Raw genomic sequence first — 20,148 nt, 5'->3', positions numbered from 1 at the left:
GGGGAGGTGTGCAGATGAGAGTAGACAGGACAGTTTAATGGGTTTACACATGAGATTCTGCAGATGCTGGGAATCTTGAGCAACACACTAAATGTTGGAGGGGAATAAACAGTTGACGTTTTGGGCCAAAGACACTTAATCCTTATCAAAGAGCCTTAGTGATTGATGCGGCATCAGTGTACAACGAAACTGTTTCTATTTAAGTGTTTTGACAAAACTAAATGCTCAACCTCCTGGAAAAAAAATCAATTTGATTGTCAAGCTGAATCCTATTAATTACACAAATGGCTCCCAAGGGAGCTGAAAATACTACACTCATGCTCATGTGTTTAGTTTATCCAGTTGTGCAGTTAATAAAGTTTAAACTACCTTTTTTATATATGGTGTTTTCATTTCCAGTGACCAAGGCAGCCTAGTTTTTAGACAAGTCTTTTGGTGGCTAAAATGTAAATATTAATTTTTAACTGGATTTCATTGAAGTGTCACATAGAAACATAGAAAACCTACAGCACAATACAGGCCCTTCGGCCCACAAGGTTGTGCTGAACATGTCCCTACCTTAGAAATCACTAGGCTTACCCATAGCCCTCTGTTTTTCTAAGCTCCATGTACCTATCCAAAAGTCTCTTAAAAGACCCTTTTGTATCCACATCCACCACCGTTGCCGGCAGCCCATTCCACGCACTCAACACTCTCTGCATAAAAACTTACCCCTGACATCTCCTCTGTACCTACTCCCCAGCACCTTAAACCTGTGTCCTCTTGTGGCAACCATTTCAGCCCTGGGAAAAAGCCTCTGACTATCCACACAATCAATGCCTCTCATCATCTTATACACCTCTATCAGGTCACCTCTCATCCTCCATTGCTCCAAGGAGAAAAGGCTGAGTTCGCTCAAACTATTCTCATAAGGCATGCTCCCCAATCCAGGCAACATCCTTGTAAATCTCCTCTGCACCCTTTCTATGGCTTCCACATCCTTCCTGTAGTGAGGTGACCAGAACTGAGTACAGTGCTCCAAGTGGGGTCTGACCAGGGTCCTATATAGCTTCAACATTACCTCCTGGCTCCTAAATTCAATTCCATGATTGATGAAGGCCAATACACCGTACACCTTCTTAACCACTGAGTCAACCTGTGCAGCAGCTTTGAGCGTCCTATGGACTCGGATCCCAAGATCCCTCTGATCCTCCACACTGCCAAGAGTCTTACCATTAATACTACATTCCGCCATCATATTTGACCTACCAAAATGAACCACTTCACACTTATCTGGGTTGAACTCCATCTGCCACTTCTCAGCCCAGTTTTGCATCCTATCAATGTCCCACTGTAACCTCTGACAGCCCTCCACACTATCCACAACACCTCCAACCTCTGAGTCATCAGCAAGTTTACTAACCCATCCTTCCACTTCCTCATCCAGGTCATTTATAAAAATCACGAAGAATAAGGGTCCCAGAACAAATCCCTGAGTCACCCCACTGGTGATTGACTTCCATGCAGGATATGACCTGTCCGCAACCACTCTTTGCCTTCTGTGGGCAAGTCAGTTCTGGATCCACAAAGCAATGTCCCCTTGGATCCCATGTCTCCTTACTTTCTCAATAAGCCTTGTATGGGGTACCTTATCAAATGCCTTGCTGAAATCCATATACACTACATCTACTGCTTTTCCTTCATCAATGTGTTTAGTCACACCCTCATTAAATTCAATCAGGCTCATAAGGAACGACCTGCCCTTGACAAAGCCATGCTGACTATTCCTAATCATATTATATCTCTCCAAATGTTCCAAATGGGGTCTAACCAGGGTCCTACACAGATGTAACATTACCTCTTGGCTCCTAAACTCAATTGCATGATTGATGAAGGCCAATGCACAGTATGCTTTCTTAACCACAGAGTCAACCTGTGCAGCAGCTTTGATTGTCTTTTGGACTCAGACCCAAGATCCCTCTGATCCTCCACACTGCCAAGAGTTTTACCATTAATACTATATTCCGCCATTATATTTGACCTACCAAAATGAACCACTTCACACTTATCTGGGTTGAACTCCATCTGCCACTTCTCAGCCCAGTTTTGCATCCTATCAATGTCCTATTGTAACCTCTGACAGCTCTCCACACTATCCACAACACCTCCAACCTTTGTGTCATCAGCAAACTTACTGACCCATCACTCCACTTACTCATCCAGGTCATTTATAAAAATACAAAGAGTAGGGGTCCCAGAACAGATCCCTGAGGCACACCGCTGGTGAATAAAATAACTAAAAATACATTTAAAAGGTGTAGTCTTAAATGAATGACAATGAATGTTGATGTGCTGTTGTATCACGAACAACATTGCAGCCAAGCATTCTTGCCCAATGTCACTTTCTAATGAGATATAGTGATCATGTAGGAATTTTATTCTCTGTTTCTATCCTATCCCTCACATAATTCAGAGATGCTGAGGCCAGTTTGTTGGGTTGGATTGGATTAGTCAGCTAACAGCACAGAGCAGAGCCTGGATCTGGAACAAAATTTTTAAAACTGCTGATGCTGGAATCAAAACTCAAAACATGAAAATGCTGGAAATACTTGGGCAGCACCTGTGGAAAGTGAAATAGTTAAAATTGCAAGTTGGAGATCCTCCTTCAAATCTGGGGAAAGGAGAAAACATGGCAGGCTGCAGTGGCCAAGCGGATAAGGCATTGGATTATCTGCAGTTCGAAGCCTGCTCACAGTGGATTTACATTTACAGTGAATCTTCACACAGAGGAGATGTTTTGGAAATCATCAGCTGTTACTGGGTGTCCTTTGTGGTATCCATGGGCAGAATAGGGGGTATGTGGGAGTCTTTTGTTTTTTTAAAAAAAAGAGAGAAAATTAGTTCATGTTAAATTGCAGTGAGAGGCATAAGGCAGCCTTGGCTTTGTCTATCAATAATATTCCCTTAGTCCTATCCATCCCTTCCCCATCCTCTTGGCCATTTCTGATGTGCCTGCCCTGAGACATCCAATGTTTTTCTTCGTAAAGTCACTGATATTTGCTACTTTTATTTGGATTTGGGGACTCGCCGGCACAGTGGGTGGTGCCTTTACCCACGGAGCCCCTGTTAGTCATATTTTGACATAATGTCAAATCTTGACATAATAGATCATGTTGTTTGCTTATATTGTGGCAATTAACATTCTCACACCTCTAATTAAGCAGTAACATATAATGGTCAAGCTATTCTTCATTTTAATCCACTCCAGAATATGTCCGTTTTGTAAGTTGTGTTGCTGAGACATGAGTGTAATTGTTCTGTGCTAAAGCAGTGAAGCAAAATGAATTTTGATTTTCCAGACGCTTTAAAAGAACAACTGGATGAATATGTAAAGCAGTTTCGGATAGTGAAAGTCATCCGGCAGGTGGAGAGGAAAGGATTAATAACTGCAAGGCTCCTGGGTGCCAGTGAGGCGACAGGAGAAGTGCTAACCTTTCTTGATGCTCACTGTAAGTATATTCCTGTATCACTTCCCAATATTACATAGACAGTTTAATGCAGACTGGGCATCCTGCCTGGAGGTGACCGTATGGGTTTCCTCCCACGTTCCAATGACGTGCGGTTATGGTTAGTGAATTGTGGGCATGCTATGTTGGTGCCAGAAGTGTGGCAAAACCTGCGGGGAATTGAATGCAAAAGTAGGGAGGTTTCATTTCATTTATATAAGGGACTGGTGAGACACATCTGGAATACTGTACGGGGTATCGATGTCTGTGTTTGAGGAAGGATGTAGATGTGTTGGAAGCAGTCTGTCGAAGGTTTACTGAACTGAAACCTGAAATGGATTGTCTCACCAAGAAACATTGAATAGGTTGGGTTTGTATCTGCTGGAGTTTAGAGGAGCGGAAGGTCCTGAGGAGTCGATGGACAATAGAGGGGAAGAAATTGGGTTCTACTATCCTGCCTTTTCTTCCAGTATATAAACATTGAGTAAGATCTTACACCATCCATTCTCAGCTTAACCAGAAGGCGTAGTTGCAGGATACCTCTAAGGATGTGAAGGTTACAAGGAGAAAATGAATTACTGACAGTTGTGTAGATTTTATGGGTGCTACAGATTAGAAGAAGCAGCCAAGGTGAAGCTTTGAGGTGTGGGAAGCATTAAGGGAGTGTCTAAATGCTAAGGGACTTGTATTTTAACAGACAGATGTAAGGAGGTGCAAAAGAGGGCTGTGTGTTTCCGATATTTTCTCCCCACCCCCAAAAGAAACCATTTTCCTTGCCCAAAGAAATTGCAATATGCTTGAGGTTGTAGAAGGTATTATGTAGATTTTTTTTTCTGCTTTGCTTCCCTTTCTCTAAAATCAGCAATATCAACAATATTGCCACTCCTCTCCCTTGCCCCAGCCTTTATTGAGAGGACACCTAATTGTATTTTGTAGTGCCACCCACGTGATCAATTCTTAATCTCCTGGGCACGTCAACAAGCTGAGGTAGATGTGGGAAATGATCTCCCAGGGAGGACAAGTTATTTCTGCGGTTCAAGAAAGCCCAGGAATCAGTTCCCTGTTAGTTAGATGTTGGTATATGTCACAAAGAAGACTTCAATGAGAAGAACTGTTCAGCTGATAGGTAAATTAGGACTATAAGATATGGGAGCAGAATCAAGTTTTTTAGCCCATCGAGTCTGCTTTAACATTCCATCGTGGCTGATCCATTTTCCCTCCCAATCCCAATCTTCTGCCTTCTCCTCCTGATCAATCAAGAATCTATCAACCTGCCTTAAATATACATAAAGACTTGCCCCCCACAGCTGTCTGTGGCAACGAATTCCACAGATTCACTACTCTCTAGCTGAAGAATTCCTCCTCATCTCCATTCTAAAAGGACACCCGTCTATTCTGAGGCTGTGTCCTCTGGTCTCAGACTCTCTTGCCACAGGAAACATCCTCTCCACATCCACTCTATCAAGAGCTTCCAACATTCAACAGGTTTCAATGAGGTCACCCCCCATTCTTCTGAATTTCAGTGAATACAGGCCCAGAGCCATGAAACACTCTTCATATGACAAGCTGTTTAATCCTGGAAACATTTTTGTGAACCTCCTTTGAAACCTCTCCAGTTTCAGCACATAACTTTTTCAGATAAGAGGCCCAAACCCGCTCACAATACTCCAAGTGAGGCCTCACCCTGTGCTTTATAAAGTCTCAACATTACATCCTTGCTTTTATATTCTGGTCCTCTTGAAATGATTGCTGACATCACATTTGCCTTCCGCAACACAGACTCAACTGGCAAATTGACCTTTAGGGAATCCTGCACAAGGATTCCTAAATCCCTTTACACCTCAAAATTTTGTATTTTCTCTCCAGTTAGAAAATAGTCAACCTTTTAATTTCTTCTACCAAAGTGCATGGTCATACACTTCCTGACACTGTATTCCACCCGTTTCTTCTTGCCCCCTTGTCCTAAACTAAGTCCTTCTGTAGCTTATTTCTTCAAAACTACCTGGCCCTCAACTAATCTTTGTATCATCTGCAAACTTTGCAATAAAGCATTCAATTCCATCATCCAAATCATTGACATATATCATAAAAAGAATTGGTCCCAACTCAGACCCCTGTGGAACACCAATAGTCACCAGCAGCCAACCAGCAAAGGCTCTCTTCTTTCCCACTCTGCCTCCTGCCAATTAGCCACTGCTTTATTCATGCTAGAATCTTTCCTGTAATACCATGGGCTCATAGCTTGTTAAGTAGCCTTGTATATGGCAACTTGTCAAAGGGCTTCTGAAAATCCAAGTACACAACATGAAATGATTCTCCTTTGTCTATCCTGCTTGTTATTTCTTCAAAGAATTCCACTAGATTAGTCAGGCAAGATTTTCCCTTGAGGAAACTATGCTGACTACGGCCTATTTTTTCATGTATCTCCAAGTGTCCTGAGACCTCATCCTCAGTAATTGACTCCAACATCTTCCCAGCCACTGAGGTCAGACTAACTGGCCTATCATTTCCTTTCTTCTGCCTCTCTCTGATAGCAATTTAATTCAGTTGACTGTAATATTACTGAGGTGTGGCTTGTTCTCATACCGTTAAATTGTGAATGAATTCTAAATTGGAATGAAAAAGTAGAAGGGTGGGTTAGTAGGTTTGCTGGTGGGGGTGTTATGGATAGTGTGGAGGGCTGTCAGAGTTTACAGCAGGACATCGATAGGATGCAGAACTGGGCTGAAAAGTGACAGATGGAGTTCAACCCAGATAAGTGTGAGGTAGTTCATTTTGGTAGGTCAAATATGATGGCAGAATATAGTATTAATGGTAAGACTCTTGGCAGAATGGAGGATCAGAGGGATCTTGGGGTCCGTGTCAATAGGACACTCAAATCAGCTGAGCAGGTTGATGATATTGTTAAGAAGGCTTATGGTGTGTTGGCATTCAACAACCGTGTGATTGAGTTCAAGAGCTGTGAGGTAATGTTACAGCTATACAAGACCTTGGTCAGAGCCCACTTGGAGTACTGTGTTCAGTTCTGGTCACCTCACTACAGGAAGGATGTGGATACTATAGAGAGAGTGCAAAGGAGATTTCAAGGATATTGCCTGGATTGGAGGGCGTACCTTATGAGAATAGGTTGAGTGAACTTGGACTTTTCTCCTTGGAGCGACAGAGGATGAGAGGTGACCTAATAGGGGGTGTTTAGGATGATGAGAGGCATGATCATGTAGATAGTCAGAGACTTTTCCCCGGGGCTGAATTGGCTAACATGAAGGGGCATAGTTTTAAGGTGCTTGGAAGTAGGTACTGTACAAGGTGGATGTCAGAGGTAAGTTTTTCAGCAGAGTGAAAGTGACCAACCCCTGAAAGTGGTTACACAAGTAGAGAGAGGGGTAAATAAAGCATATGGCATGGTTGTCTTTGTAGTTCTGGGCACTGAGGTAAAAGAATTGGTTAGTCATGTTGCAGCTGTCTAAAACTTGGATTAGGCTGTACTGGCAAGTTCTAGTTGCCCCATCACTGGAAGGATGGAGAGGGTACAAAAGAGGTTTACCAGGATGTTGCCCGGAGAGCACGAGCTGTAGCAAGACGTTGGATAAAATTGGATTGCTTTCTCTGGGGCATCAGAGACTGAGGGGAGATTGGATAGAAACTGATAAAATTATAGATAGGATAGAATATTTTTTATCCCCAGTGTAGCGATGTCAAAGACTAGGTGTCCATTTAAGCTGAGAGGGATAAAATTCAAAGGAGATGTGTGGGGCAATTTTTTTTTTACAGTGAGTGGTAAGTGGCGGAAATGGATATGGTAGAGATGTTCTATTTATTTATGGGTATGGCACTGTACCAGGCCCAACAAGCCCATGTCCAATTACACCGATGTGATCAATTGACCTACTAACCCATACATCTTTGGGATGTGGGAGGAAACCGGAGCACCCGGAGGAAATCCACGCGGTCATGGGGAGTACTTACAAACTCCTTTCAGACAGCGGTCAGACTGAACCCATTATGCTACCATTGGAACTAATTTTTAAAGGCTTTTAGATAAGCAAATGCATATGCAGGGAATGTTGGGATATGGATCCTGTACAGGCAGAAGAACCTGGCAGTGTGTTTGGCACAGATGAGGTGGGGTGAAGGGCCTGGCCCCATGACATATGTTTCTATATTCTAATAGTAGAAGTTGAACATCAGTGAAGATGAGCTTCTGCAGAACTAGCTGTGCCCTCATGGGAATTAGAAATTAACATTTGCTTCTTTCATGATCAAATGTAGAATTTCAGAAAACTTTCCCTTTTGTCGCGTGCTTTTGATGCCATGGGCTTCACAGTTGTTTTAGACTGCCATTAACTGAGCCAGAAAACTATTCTAGACTCAGATCTAGGACTCTGCTACTAACGTTGATCATTAGTAAAATTTATTAAATATGTTGACAGTTCAATGAAGGAAAACAGAATAATGTCAATTTGAAAGAGCTGCACAGAAACCGAGCTCTGGACCGGAACATGTCTGGGTTACCCTTGGCTGATGCAATGTGGTGAAGTGGGGGGAAAATGAGGAAGTCCAGAAGGGCAGAAGTTGTTGAGCTGCATCTAAAGGAACTTGTCCAGGAAGTGAGAGTATGGAGGGAAGGCAGTTGATTGGGATTACAGAGAAAACAGTTTTTGTCAGTAACAAAACCTGGCAAATGGATTAGATAGGCAAATCTGAAACAAAAACAGAACATGTTGGCAATACTTTCAGAAGGCTGATAATATCTATGGAGGAAGAACTCTTTGTTTGATGTTTCAAATGCTTTTTGTTTGTTATACAGCTCTCTGGTTTGGCTTATCTGCATACCAACAATATTGCTTTCCGGAAGTGGAGAAAGAAAGATTGGAGATGAGGAAAATTCTTTTGCTTAAGGTTTATATAAAAGTAATTTCTAATCTCTCAATATTTAGGTGAGTGCTTTGCTGGCTGGTTGGAACCTTTGCTGGGAAGAATAGCTGAAAATTACACAGCTGTGGTGAGCCCTGACATCACCACCATTGATCTGAATACATTTGAGGTGTCCAAACCAGTCCAGTATGAAAGACACCACAACCGGGGTAACTTTGATTGGAGTTTGTCATTTGGATGGGAGGCTCTTCCACCTCACGAAATAGCAAGAAGAAAAGATGAAACGTATCCCATCAAGTGAGTGTTTTGTGTGTTCATTTTTATTGACTTTTTGCATTCAATAGCTTGCATGCAAAATGGAATGGTACACCCAAGGATCATAACCTGTAGAATTGTTAAAAGGACAGAGGTAGGCCACTTGGCCCATTGGGTTCATGCTAGCTCCTTTGTAGATTAATTTATTCTTAACTAATTTCTCTGATCTTGTGCAGAGCCCTTTAAATTATTCTCAAAAGCCCACTTATTTATTTTGAAAACACTGATCGGTTCTGTTTCACCATCACTTTAAGGCAACGAGTCAGTTTGCATCCCCCTGTCGCTTTTTGTTTTGCCTTTTATCTCTGTCCACTGGTCTCTGAAACACTACAGTGGCATGTTCTACAGTGCCAGTAGTCAGAAAATGGGGGTTCAGTCCCTCCACTGTCTGTCGGGTGTTTGTCCATTCTTTCTGTAATTGCATGGGTTTCCCCTGCTGCTCCAGTTTTCTCCTACATTCCAAAAAGACGTACAGATTAGGGTTAGAAAGTTGCAGGCCAGAAGCACGGAGACATTTGCAGGCTACCTCCAGCGCATCCTCGGACTATGTTGGTTATTTCGCTGAATAGTTTGATGCATGTATGACAAATAAAGCTAATCTTTTTTAAAAAAGCTTTCCTCTTAAATAATGCTACATCTAAGCCAGTTGTGATCTTGTACACTTTTAGAAAATCTCTTCAGAGATTTCTATGCGCTGAGAAGTACACCACCAACTTTTCCAGTAGCTGAATTCCAGTAAAACTTCTCCGCATCCTCTTGGGGCTCTGCACAACACTCCTATGGTATATTGCAGTGACAACGTATTCAAGTTGGGGTCTAATAATAGTTCAACATAACCTCCTCGTTTTTGTACCTGGTGCTTCCATTTAAGAAACCTAGAATCCACACGCTTTGCTGAATGTTCTAAAAATCCTGCCACTATCAAAATACATTGCACATATACAACCAGGACCTTCTGTTCTTTAGAACGGTCACTTTATCTATATCTCTCATAATTTATTACCCATACTGCCAGCTTATTTACGTCCTCCTGCAGGCCCAGTCTTAGGTTAATTCCTAATGGCCAGCCCCCAGCTGTCCTACGGGCATTATATCCTAGTCTACCAGTATTGCCATACACTGCAGAACGAAGTCCTATCGGTATGATTAGTAACAGGAGAATCAAGAGGTGAAAGAATATGCTGCTATATCATTACACCAATAGAACAGCAATTGGTTCTCATAGACATTAAAAAGCTCTCTTGTACAATATATCAAAAAATGCTGACATTATTATTGCGTGAGAATGCTTCACTTGCACAGGATGTCACATTTTAGCGGGTGGCTTAGTGGAGTCAGTGCCCTTATTTCACCCTATGCCATTTTTAAAAAAAAAAATCCACTTCTCTGACCAACAAGGGCAAGGTCTTTTTAAACCTTTTCCCCCCAAATGTTGTGCATGAAGAATGGGAAATTTTGCAAGGTACTGTGGGTAATGGGTGGGGTAGCTTGGCATTCCGGAACATCGAACCATAGTTCAAGAAGAGACTGGTGCCGATGAACGTGAGGGGGTGCAGGGGCATCAACAGATGACAAGGCAGAGGAAAAGTCCATAAATCATCAAATATCTTTCACTGTACACTATCTACACTATGCACACTTCAAAGTGGTCGCTGAGATAAACCCATTGCAGAGGTCAAAAATCTGGTTGTGGTTGAAGCTTGCTTGACTCTTAACCTCTGTGGGTTTTCCTTGCTTTTTAAGTAAATGGATGGTGTATTGACACTTGTTCCCACCCCTACCTTACAGGCTATAATTAACAAAATAATTACTGTACCAAAGAAATACAGCTGTGACGTTGCTGGGGTGAAATTGCACCCTAGTACAATCTTTTACTTGTATTAAATATTTTTAATTATATATTTTTCTGTATCACCTATTTTCCTCTTTTTGGCTATGAGACAACTGTCTTTATTATAATTGTATATAATCTGAAAAGCATGCCTTCCCCATAATAGTTGATTTTTAATTTGATTCCAAGTGAATATTAGAACCAAAGGCAAAGAAATTTTTTGATATGGTAAGTGTGAGATGGTACTGGGACCACCCACAAGAAACGTTAGTGGCCTTTGAGTAAATCTGTGTGATATAGCACGCTATTGATGGAACAGGCCCCATTTGTGAAGGCCCAAGCTAATATGGTGGGATAATGTTTGGGAAATGTGAATATGGTTGGGCGGGGGTGTTCAGGGTGCAATGAGATGATCAGCGAAAAACTTAAGGAGCTGCCAGAGTCATGCATGTTAGTGAAACCTTTTGATATCCCTGGCAACTTTCTTGCTGTGATTTTGTCACAAGTTTTAATAACCTGTCTTTGAGGAGCATGAAGCAATTCTGATTCCAATCATTTCCAGATTGAAAGATTGGCCAAAATGACACTTGTATGAAGCTGTTGTTTTTTTTTTCTCTCTCCCTAAACTTTGTTTCCAAGGATAATAATTTAACTAATGAGTTGAGCCTGAATTGGCCAGGAAATTTTACCATTTGTAATGATGCACTTGTAAAAGGAGACGGGCCAAAGGAGGTTCACAATAATGATCCTAGGAATGAAAGGGTTAACATATGAGGAGTGTTTAATGGCTCTGGGCCTGTACTCACTGGAATTTAGAAGAATAGCAGGGGGAATCTCCTTGAATCCTACTGAATCTTGAAAGGCCTAGATAGAATGGAAGTGAAGAGGATGGTTCCAATAGTGGGAAACTCGGACCAGGGGAGACAGCCTCAGAATAGAGGGGCATCCTTTTAAACTGGAGATTAGGAGGAATTTCTTTAGCCAGAGAGTGGTAAATCTGTGGAAGTTAAGTCATTGGGTATGTTTAAAGCATATGTTGATAAGTTCTTGATTAGTAAGGGTGTCAAAAGTTATGGGCAAAAAGCGAGGAGAATGGGTTTGAGAGAGAAAATAAACCCACTATGATCAAATGGCGGATTAGTCAGGATGGACCAAATAACCTATGTCTAATGGTCAAAAATGAGGAAACTACAGAAATAATGAACTTGGCAGCATGGTGATCTGCTCCACTCGGCTTTAAACTTGAACAAGATGACAAGTTTTTTCTTGCCACTTGAGTTATTAATGCACTCAATGTTGACTGCTAATTATTTGGTACTGCAGCTGACTTTAAAATTGGGAGTAACATAGTAATAATTTTCACTTGCGATACTTGTCTCTTGGCCTGGGGAACAAGAGTTACATGAGGCTTTTCAAGCTGTGGAGCCTCACCCAGCAGTTGTGAAAGAGTTTTATTTCCTTTTTCCATTTTATACAGTTCAAAGATCCCATCTTACCAGCTTTGCAATGCAAAGCTCTTTTTTTGTTGTTTGAAGATTATTCATTACCAGACTTTCACCTCTCTTTGTGTGATAAGAAAATGAAAGCATTGCTACAATGGCCTACACGCTGCATACCTGTGACTGATCTGAAAGGGAATTAGGTTTAATGATTCTGATACTGTAGCCAGTGTGTGAACTAGTCTTGCCGCCTTCCACCTGCCCCATGACTCTGGGAGAAACTGTACAGATTATGATTCACCACTGTACCAAGATGTGAAGCCGTGGTTTAACTCCTAGATGGCCTTGTCTGTAGTAGCGAGGGCCTCAGCATTACTCAGCATTTCTGAGGCCGCAGACCTTTCATTACACCAAGTGTGACCATTGCTTTCTCTCACAGGGCTCCCAATCTCATTAAATGTGATTATTTTATGAGTCACAAAGAGACTGGTTGATCAATGTCCACGGGATTGCTGGGGTGCCAAAAATCAGTGCGACTTGTGATACTGAGGAACCAGTTATCACACTAATGGTCTGCCCTTTAGACGTGGTGGTATTTATCAAAGTGCTTTAATTTGGTCTTCGCTTTGACATACCAACTTGGGTTGGCCCTTTTTTTGTCAGTATTCACTAAATTTGCTAATTGGCTGCAGTGCCCAGTTAAGGTCTTGTAGCACTTGCAACACTTTGTTCTGTTTTTCACCATCCACAACTTGTTTAGAAGTGAAAAGGGCAAGATGCATAGATTCTGCAACACTTCTGTGGAAAGGCAGCAGAGACTTTTTTTTTTGTTTGCTTTCTGATAAAGTTTTGGAGAAAAAAAACTTGAGTCAGTTTTCAGAAGCTGCAGCTCACCCATCTTTTTATGCTGCACCTTGATCTGTTTTCTGGCATTTCTGGTTTCACTTAGTTGCTGAGTGTTTAAGCTACTGGCTACAGTGTGTAAGCGATCGCTGACTCACTGACCTTGCAATGCCGTACATGGCCAAAGGTCCCGCAAATTACAGCGCAAATACAATGCCACATGAATTAATAGCGCAAATACCCTACATATCCATCAACTGTCAGACACAGTAGTGCAGCAAATTTAGGGCCACATTGCTTTCTCTTTAAGAATATAATGCTAAAAGATGTTTTTCTGAACTGCTATTGTTCTTTCAAGAGGTCTTGTTTGGAGGTTACAGCACCTGGAGTGACTATTACATCTAATCTTTTGAATCTTGAGTCCTACATTTAAGTATCAGCAGACAATTCTGAAGTTGAGGAGGGCTTGGAGAATCAGTTAACCGTGTGGTCCATCCCATGAGTAACATCAATCATTGGTCTTGCACCTTTCCATTTTATGACCATTTCAATGGGCTGTTCCATAAGACATAGGAGCACATTTAAGCCATCTGGCCCATCAAGTCTGCTCCGCGGTTCAATCATGGCTGATCCTTTTCATTTTCTCCTCCTCAACCCCAGTTCCCAGCCTTCTCCCCGTAACCTTTGATGCCACGTCCAATCAAGAACCTATCAACCTCTGCCTTAGTACGCCCAACAACCTGGCCTCCACAGCTGAATGTGGCAACGAATTCCACAAGTTCACCACCCTCTGGATAAAGAAACTTCTCCACATCTCTGTTCGCTTTCATCCCCTCATTGATGTATGATTGGCATATGAACTTGCCACCAGACAGCTGGTCAAATCGAACACTCCTCGAGGGTAGGGTTTGGGAATATCTGGGGGATACAGAGGTCTGCAGCTCAGCAGATAAGAGGAACCTCACTGCTCCATACCCGACTATGGATAACAAAGCAAATTAAGAGAAATGGGATTACTCTTGAAGCCAAATTACATTTTTTTTAAAAAAAGTAATCCCAAATCCAGATTATTTTTTGTTGAGAGGCTGCTTTTTGCGGAAACAAATTTAGAGTGGTCTCTAATCATTCGACAGATCTGCAGACAGGTGAGAGGCGACAGGTAACAAACTGGTCAGCAGCTTGTTGGAACTGCAGTGAAAGCAGTTATATTTAGATAAGCGTCAAGGGTCAAGGTTGCCCTGATTCAGCTCAACTGAAGCTCTGATACAGGATGAGTATCACTATTTTCTTTTGAAAACCTTGAGGCCCAAGTGTAACCAAACCCATCTGAGGAAACAGGAAAGCTGAATGTTTTCACAAAGCATACCCTGTTGTGGCTGAAAATGGTCTCTCAGTTTCAAGTCAAGGTCAATCAGTGGTCCTTTTCAAATGAAAAGTATTTTTTACCTGTTCAATAGTAGTGTGGAGGCTGTATTTTAATATGATCATGTTCTTCAGTTGCTTTTGTCAGAAATGGGAGCTATTTTGGTTTATTGGTTCTTTTGAGTGTCCAGAAATTACACAAGGTGTTCCCTACTGTTTCTATCCAAGTGACATCTGTTCAGCCCAGCACCTTGCTCCTGATGAAGGATGCTTGAGCAATGGACATTCCCTGTACAAGTCCACACTCAGCTTCAAGAATCGGCTTTTGGAAAGCATTAAGTTCTGACTGGCACTTTGAGCTACTGCCATAACCGGTTACTTAGAAGTGGCAATGTGTGGGGGCTCCTGGAGATGTGCCCACATTAACTGCTTGTGCTAGTGAACCCTGGGATTATATGAATAACATTTCACAACTGGCTTCGTGCGTGCCCACATTCTAAAGTCAATGGCACAGCTGACAGCAGAAAGCTGTATCAATAGGAATTCCAAGAAAATGATAATATGTATATTGTGGGCACACTACCATTACAAGGACTGCTGCAGTTCAAGGGTCAGTTCACTGTCATCTCAGGGAAAATGGAGATGGGCAATAAATATGGTCCTATCAGTATCACTTGTCCTGAGAAATTCCAGTCACACGACGGATAGCTTACATGTGGTAAGGCTCATGAGGTGGTCACCCAATTCTTGCTGAGTAGATGCGTTGAATCTGTTCCCATGTGAATTAAGATTTCAGCTGTTTAAAAATATAAGTTTTGTGAGTCATCTCTTTTCAGGCTGGAGTGTCTCAGTGATTAGGTACAAAATAAAACTATACAATCTCTGCAGCCAGTAGATTTGATCTTTAGTTTGTTTTCAGGACTCCTACGTTTGCTGGTGGCCTCTTTGCGATCTCCAAAGCTTACTTTGAACACATTGGAACATACGACAACCAGATGGAGATATGGGGAGGAGAGAATGTGGAAATGTCATTCAGGGTAAATGCAAATGCTTACATTTATAATGGTCACACCTTGGTTGTGTGTGTTGGATTTTAAATGAGACCTTATGACCCAAGATGCATAGGTACAGCCTGTAGTAGAAGGTGCCTGGGCATGTGCTTGATTAGCTGATCATCACTAGGGAGCCAGCAGAACATGTCAATTGGTCTCAGTTCGTCCATTGCCCATGCTTGTGCATGAAAAATTAATAAGGTACCCCATGACAAGTTTGCAGAACAATATGACATAGGAACAGGCCCTCTGGCCCACTGTGCCTGTGCCAAACATGATGCCAGATTCAACAGAATTTCTTCTTCAAGCACATGATCCGTATCCCTGCATTCCATGCATATTTGTGTGTCTAACAGACTCTTAAACACTACTATCATATCTGCATTCCACCAACCACTCCCCTCTCTGTTTCTTTAAAGAAAAACTCACCCCCAACCCCTTTGAGCTATCCCCTCTGGTACTTGACATTTCTATCTTGGAAAACAAATTCTGGCTCTCTACTCTGTGATGTCTCTCATCATTTTATAAATGTCTCTCTCATCTCCTCTCAGCTTCTAATGCTCCGGATAGAATAACCCACATTTGTCCAATCTCACCTTATAACTCGTACTTTCTAATTCGGGTAGCATCAATTTAAACCTGTTCTGCACCCACTCCAAAGCCTCCACATCCTTCCTGTAACAAGGTGACCAGAGCTGCAAATGATCAACTAGAAATGCACATGTAGAACAGCTGTGGGTTTTTGCCCTGCCCAGTTTAACATTCTGCATCTTTTTTTGTATTAAACATTTTCATTGTACTGATGTACTATGATTACAGGTTAATTTTGACTATTACTGTTTAAACAGTTGATGTAAATGGATATGATTTGGAAGCCCCAACTCTATTTCATTTATGGCTCCTAGAAGCTCTTTTTTTATCAAACTGGTCTGAATTTGAGACGAGATTTATAAAGCTAAAAAAGTTGCCCAGTTGTCATGCCCACAACCAAAATTCTTCTCCAAAAATACAATTTTAAAAAAGAAGATATATCTCCTGTAATCAATGGCTCCTTTATCTTTATGAATTAATCCCCCATAAATATCTGATAATGTCAAGAACTGCTCTATTAAGGAGTTGGGACTGTCCCAGGAACTGCATAAAGCTACTTGGCCAGTTTAGTTAGTATGCCAATTGCTTTGTATGTGTCTGAATTTTCTAATTAAATTGCCTGTACTATTAAAGCTACATGAATGCCCTGTACACTGTTGTAGACCCTGATTGGCAACTATTTTCTTTATAACTTAAATAGGTTACAAATGACGATGCTTTTCTAAAGTCAGTATATTAGAATGAAAATTCCTGCCATCCTTGGACCTTGACACTGACACAGAACACTGGCATTGATTTTTACTGGTTGTATATCGACTCCAGCCAAGAATGTACATACACGAGTCCTTGTGGGGTAGTCACTGTGCTTTCAACAGCTATAGTGAATGTAGATAAATTCAGAGATTAAAAAAATTGACTGATGTTGGTACTACTGAGGGAGACCATTGTCACAATTTGGAGTCAGAAGGTTGTAGATGTCAGCTGTCAATCCGGGCATTTGCAGCACAGCCAGAGGTGCCATTTTTTCAGTTGATACATCATACCTCCCAAGGAAATCTAAGATAATCATGGGGCATTTTTCAAAGGTCCCAACCAATTAATATCCCTCAAGCAATATTTAAAACAGATGATCTGATCATTTACCTAATTTTAGGAGAGTGCTCTGCGCAAATTGACTGTTCTGTACCTGCTCCCGTTATTGCGTTGCCTATATTTCAAAAGTGCATCTTTAGCTGTGATGTATTTTGGAATAAATGCAAGGTGTTTACTTTCAAAAGGCCTGTTGTAGAGAATATAACTGCTATTATAGTGGATTTCGGTTAACTGGGACACAGCAGGACCTGTACATTTTAGCCCAATCAAGCAGCTGGCCCAATCAACCGAAATTGAATGGAAATATATAAAAAGATTTTTTTTTAAAAGACAAACTACCATTTAACTGAGTAACATTATTTATTTAAATAAACACAAAACAAGTTAGAACAGTGCCAATGCTACTACAGGACTCTAAAACTGTATTAGTTCCTAATACTTATCAACTTGGAAATACATCCAATGTATGCTGCCGTTTTCTTTTGATAGACTATAAGTGAACAAAATCAATGCAGACACCTAGTGCAAATTATGAACTGCCTTAATACTATGCTTTTGACTATTGCGCCCTCCAAATCTTCATTTTCATTGTAACATTCAAGATGATTGTTGATACCTTCAAATTCTTCATAGTTCCTAACTTGTTGAAGTAGTGAAATCATTTCAATTTCAATACTGGTGGTGTCTAGCATCTGCAAGCCTCAATGCTTGAAACTGCAGTGAGCAAAACAGTTCTGAATTGCCTTCCTGCTTATTTCTCACCAACTATCAGTGACAAAAAATACTTTTTTATCACAAATATATGCAACTGATGCTATTTAAAAACTTTGCTCTAAGCACAATGTAGTATCTAACAGCCACACAAGTGTATGGGACTGATGCTAGTTAGAAACTTTTAGCAACAGACTCCTGACCAAAATAAGCAACATGGTGTCCCAAATAAATGAATTACAGAGGCATGAAAGAGGATCTAGCCAAAGTTGATTGGAAGGGGATACTAGCAGGGATGGCAGCAGAACAGCTGGAGTTTCTAGGAGTAATTCAGAAGGCACAGGAAAGATGCTTCGCAAAGAAGAAGAAATATTCCAAAATGAGGATGAGGCAACCATGGCTGACGAGAAGTCAAAGGCAACATAAAAGCAAAAGAGATGTATATAATATCGCAAAAATTAGTGGAAAGGCAGAGGATTTGGAAGCTTTTAAAAACTAACAGAAGGCAACTGAAAAAAAACCATAAAGAGGTAAAAGATTAAATATGAAGCTAAGCTATCCAATAATATAAAAGCGGATACAAAAAGCTTTTTACAGATACACAAAGGGTAAAAGAGACGAGTGGATATCGGCCTGCTGGAAAATGAAGCTGGAGAGGTAGTAATGGGGGACAAAGAAATGGCAGATGAACTTGGTAAGTATTTGCATCAGTCTTCACTATGGAAGACACTTGCAGAATGCCAGAAATGCGAGAGTGTCGGGGGCAGAAGTTTGTGTCATTCCTATTACTAAGGAGAAGGTGCTTGAGAAGCTGAAAAGTCTGAAGGTAGATGAGTCAGGTGGACTGCACCCCAGGGTTCTGAAAGAGGTAGCTGAAGAAATTGTGGAGGCAATTATCTTTCAAGAATTTCTAGATTTGGGAATGGTTCCAGAGGACCGGAAAATTGGAAATGTCACTCCACTCAGGGAGGCAGAAGAAAGAAAATTATAGGTCAATTAATCTGACTTCAGTGGTTGAAAAGATGTTGGAGTCTATTATTAAGGATGAGGTTTTGGGGTACTTGGAGGCACATGATAAAACTGGCCAAAGTCAGCATGGTTTCCTAAAGGGGAAATCGTGCCTGACAAATCTGTTGGAATTCTTTGAGGAAATAACAAGTAAGATAGATAAGACAGTCAGTGGATTTTTTTTGGATTTTTCAGAAGGCCTTTGACAGCGTGCCACACAAGACAAGCCCTTGGCATTAGAGGAAAGATACTAGCGTGGAGAGAAGATTGGCTGATTGGCAGGAGGGGGTGTTTTCTGATTGACTGCTGGTGACTAGTGGTGAGCCGCAGGGTTTGGTGTGGGGACTGCTTCTTTTCACGTTGGATGTAGGAACTGATGGCTTTGTGGCCAAGTTTATGGATGATACAAAGATAGGTGGATGGACAAGTAGTGTTGAGGAAGCATCAGGACACTTGGGAGAATAAGCAAAAGAGTAGAAGTTGGAATAAAGTGTAGGGAAGTGCATGGTCATGCACTTTGGTAGAAGGAATAAATGTGTGGAGAAAATTCAAAAATCAGGGGTGCAGAGGGACTTTGGAATCCTCATGCAGGATTCCCTATAGGTTAACTGACAGGTTGAGTCAGTGGTAAGGAAGGCAAATGCAATGTCATTTCAATAGGACTGGAATACAAAAACAAGAATGTAACGCTGAGGCTTTATAAGGCATCGGTCAGACCACACCGCACTTGGAGTATTGTGAGCAGTTTTCAGCCCCTTATCCAAGAAAGAATGTGCTAGCATTGGAGAGGGTCCAGAGGAGGTTCATGAGAATGATCCCAGAAATGAAAGGGACCAGAGGACGCTGCTTCAGAATAGAGTAGAGGTTCCCAACCTGGGGTCCATGGACCCTTTGCTTTATGATATTGGCCCATGGCTTAAAAAAAGGTCCAGAACCTCTGGTCTAAGGGAATCCAGGCTATTTCCTCAATTAGTTTTTGTTCTTTAAGGGTTGTCCAAATAAGTGGCTGCCCCAATTAACCAATGGCCCCATTAACCAGAATCTGTTGTATTTTTTTTCCTCCTCTTTTGAAGTCACTTGGACGTTAACCATGCAGATCTGTTAAGGCTGCTTTGTAAACAGAATGTTGTATGATCTAATTAGTGTTTGGTTATGTAGACCTGCCCCAAACTCTTCACTCCTCGCTTGTGTTCTTCCAATTCTGATCTGTCTTTACTTCAGAAACTATCTCTTTGACTTCCCCTCTGTTTTGTCTGTTTCTGTCCAATCACTGTTCTGTGAAGTACCTTTGGATGTATCTTCTATGCTGAATGTATTGCATTAATACAAAATAAATCTTTATTCCTTCTGTCTGACATTTTTCAGGTGTTCTACATTTTCATTACTTTTTTTTATTCAGTTTATCCGACTCTGACTTTAAAAAATCCACTTTTAATCCCTCCATCATGTGCAACTTTAAGGCTTGCATGCAAAACATCATTAAATTGAGTAAGAACAGACTTGAACTCTATTTCTGGATAATGTTTTTTGTTAATTATCACTAC

The 20,148-nt window shown here is 41.3% G+C and overlaps 1 protein-coding gene across 8 annotated transcripts in view; it reads left to right on the top strand.

Annotated features, from left to right (window-relative positions):
• Window positions 1-20,148, top strand: part of LOC132384607 (polypeptide N-acetylgalactosaminyltransferase 6-like) — a 77,240-nt gene that overhangs the window by 43,920 nt on the left and 13,172 nt on the right. For all 8 annotated transcript variants that reach the window (XM_059955859.1, XM_059955858.1, XM_059955860.1 and 5 more), the window contains 3 exons: window positions 3,339-3,488; window positions 8,423-8,657; window positions 15,070-15,187. In XM_059955859.1, coding sequence (XP_059811842.1) covers window positions 3,339-3,488; window positions 8,423-8,657; window positions 15,070-15,187 — 503 coding nt within the window. The remainder of the gene's footprint in view (window positions 1-3,338; window positions 3,489-8,422; window positions 8,658-15,069; window positions 15,188-20,148) is intronic.

Source organism: Hypanus sabinus, chromosome X1 (assembly GCF_030144855.1).
Source record: "Hypanus sabinus isolate sHypSab1 chromosome X1, sHypSab1.hap1, whole genome shotgun sequence".
NCBI lineage: Eukaryota > Metazoa > Chordata > Chondrichthyes > Myliobatiformes > Dasyatidae > Hypanus > Hypanus sabinus.
This window is presented reverse-complemented; position numbering and strand designations above follow the sequence as displayed.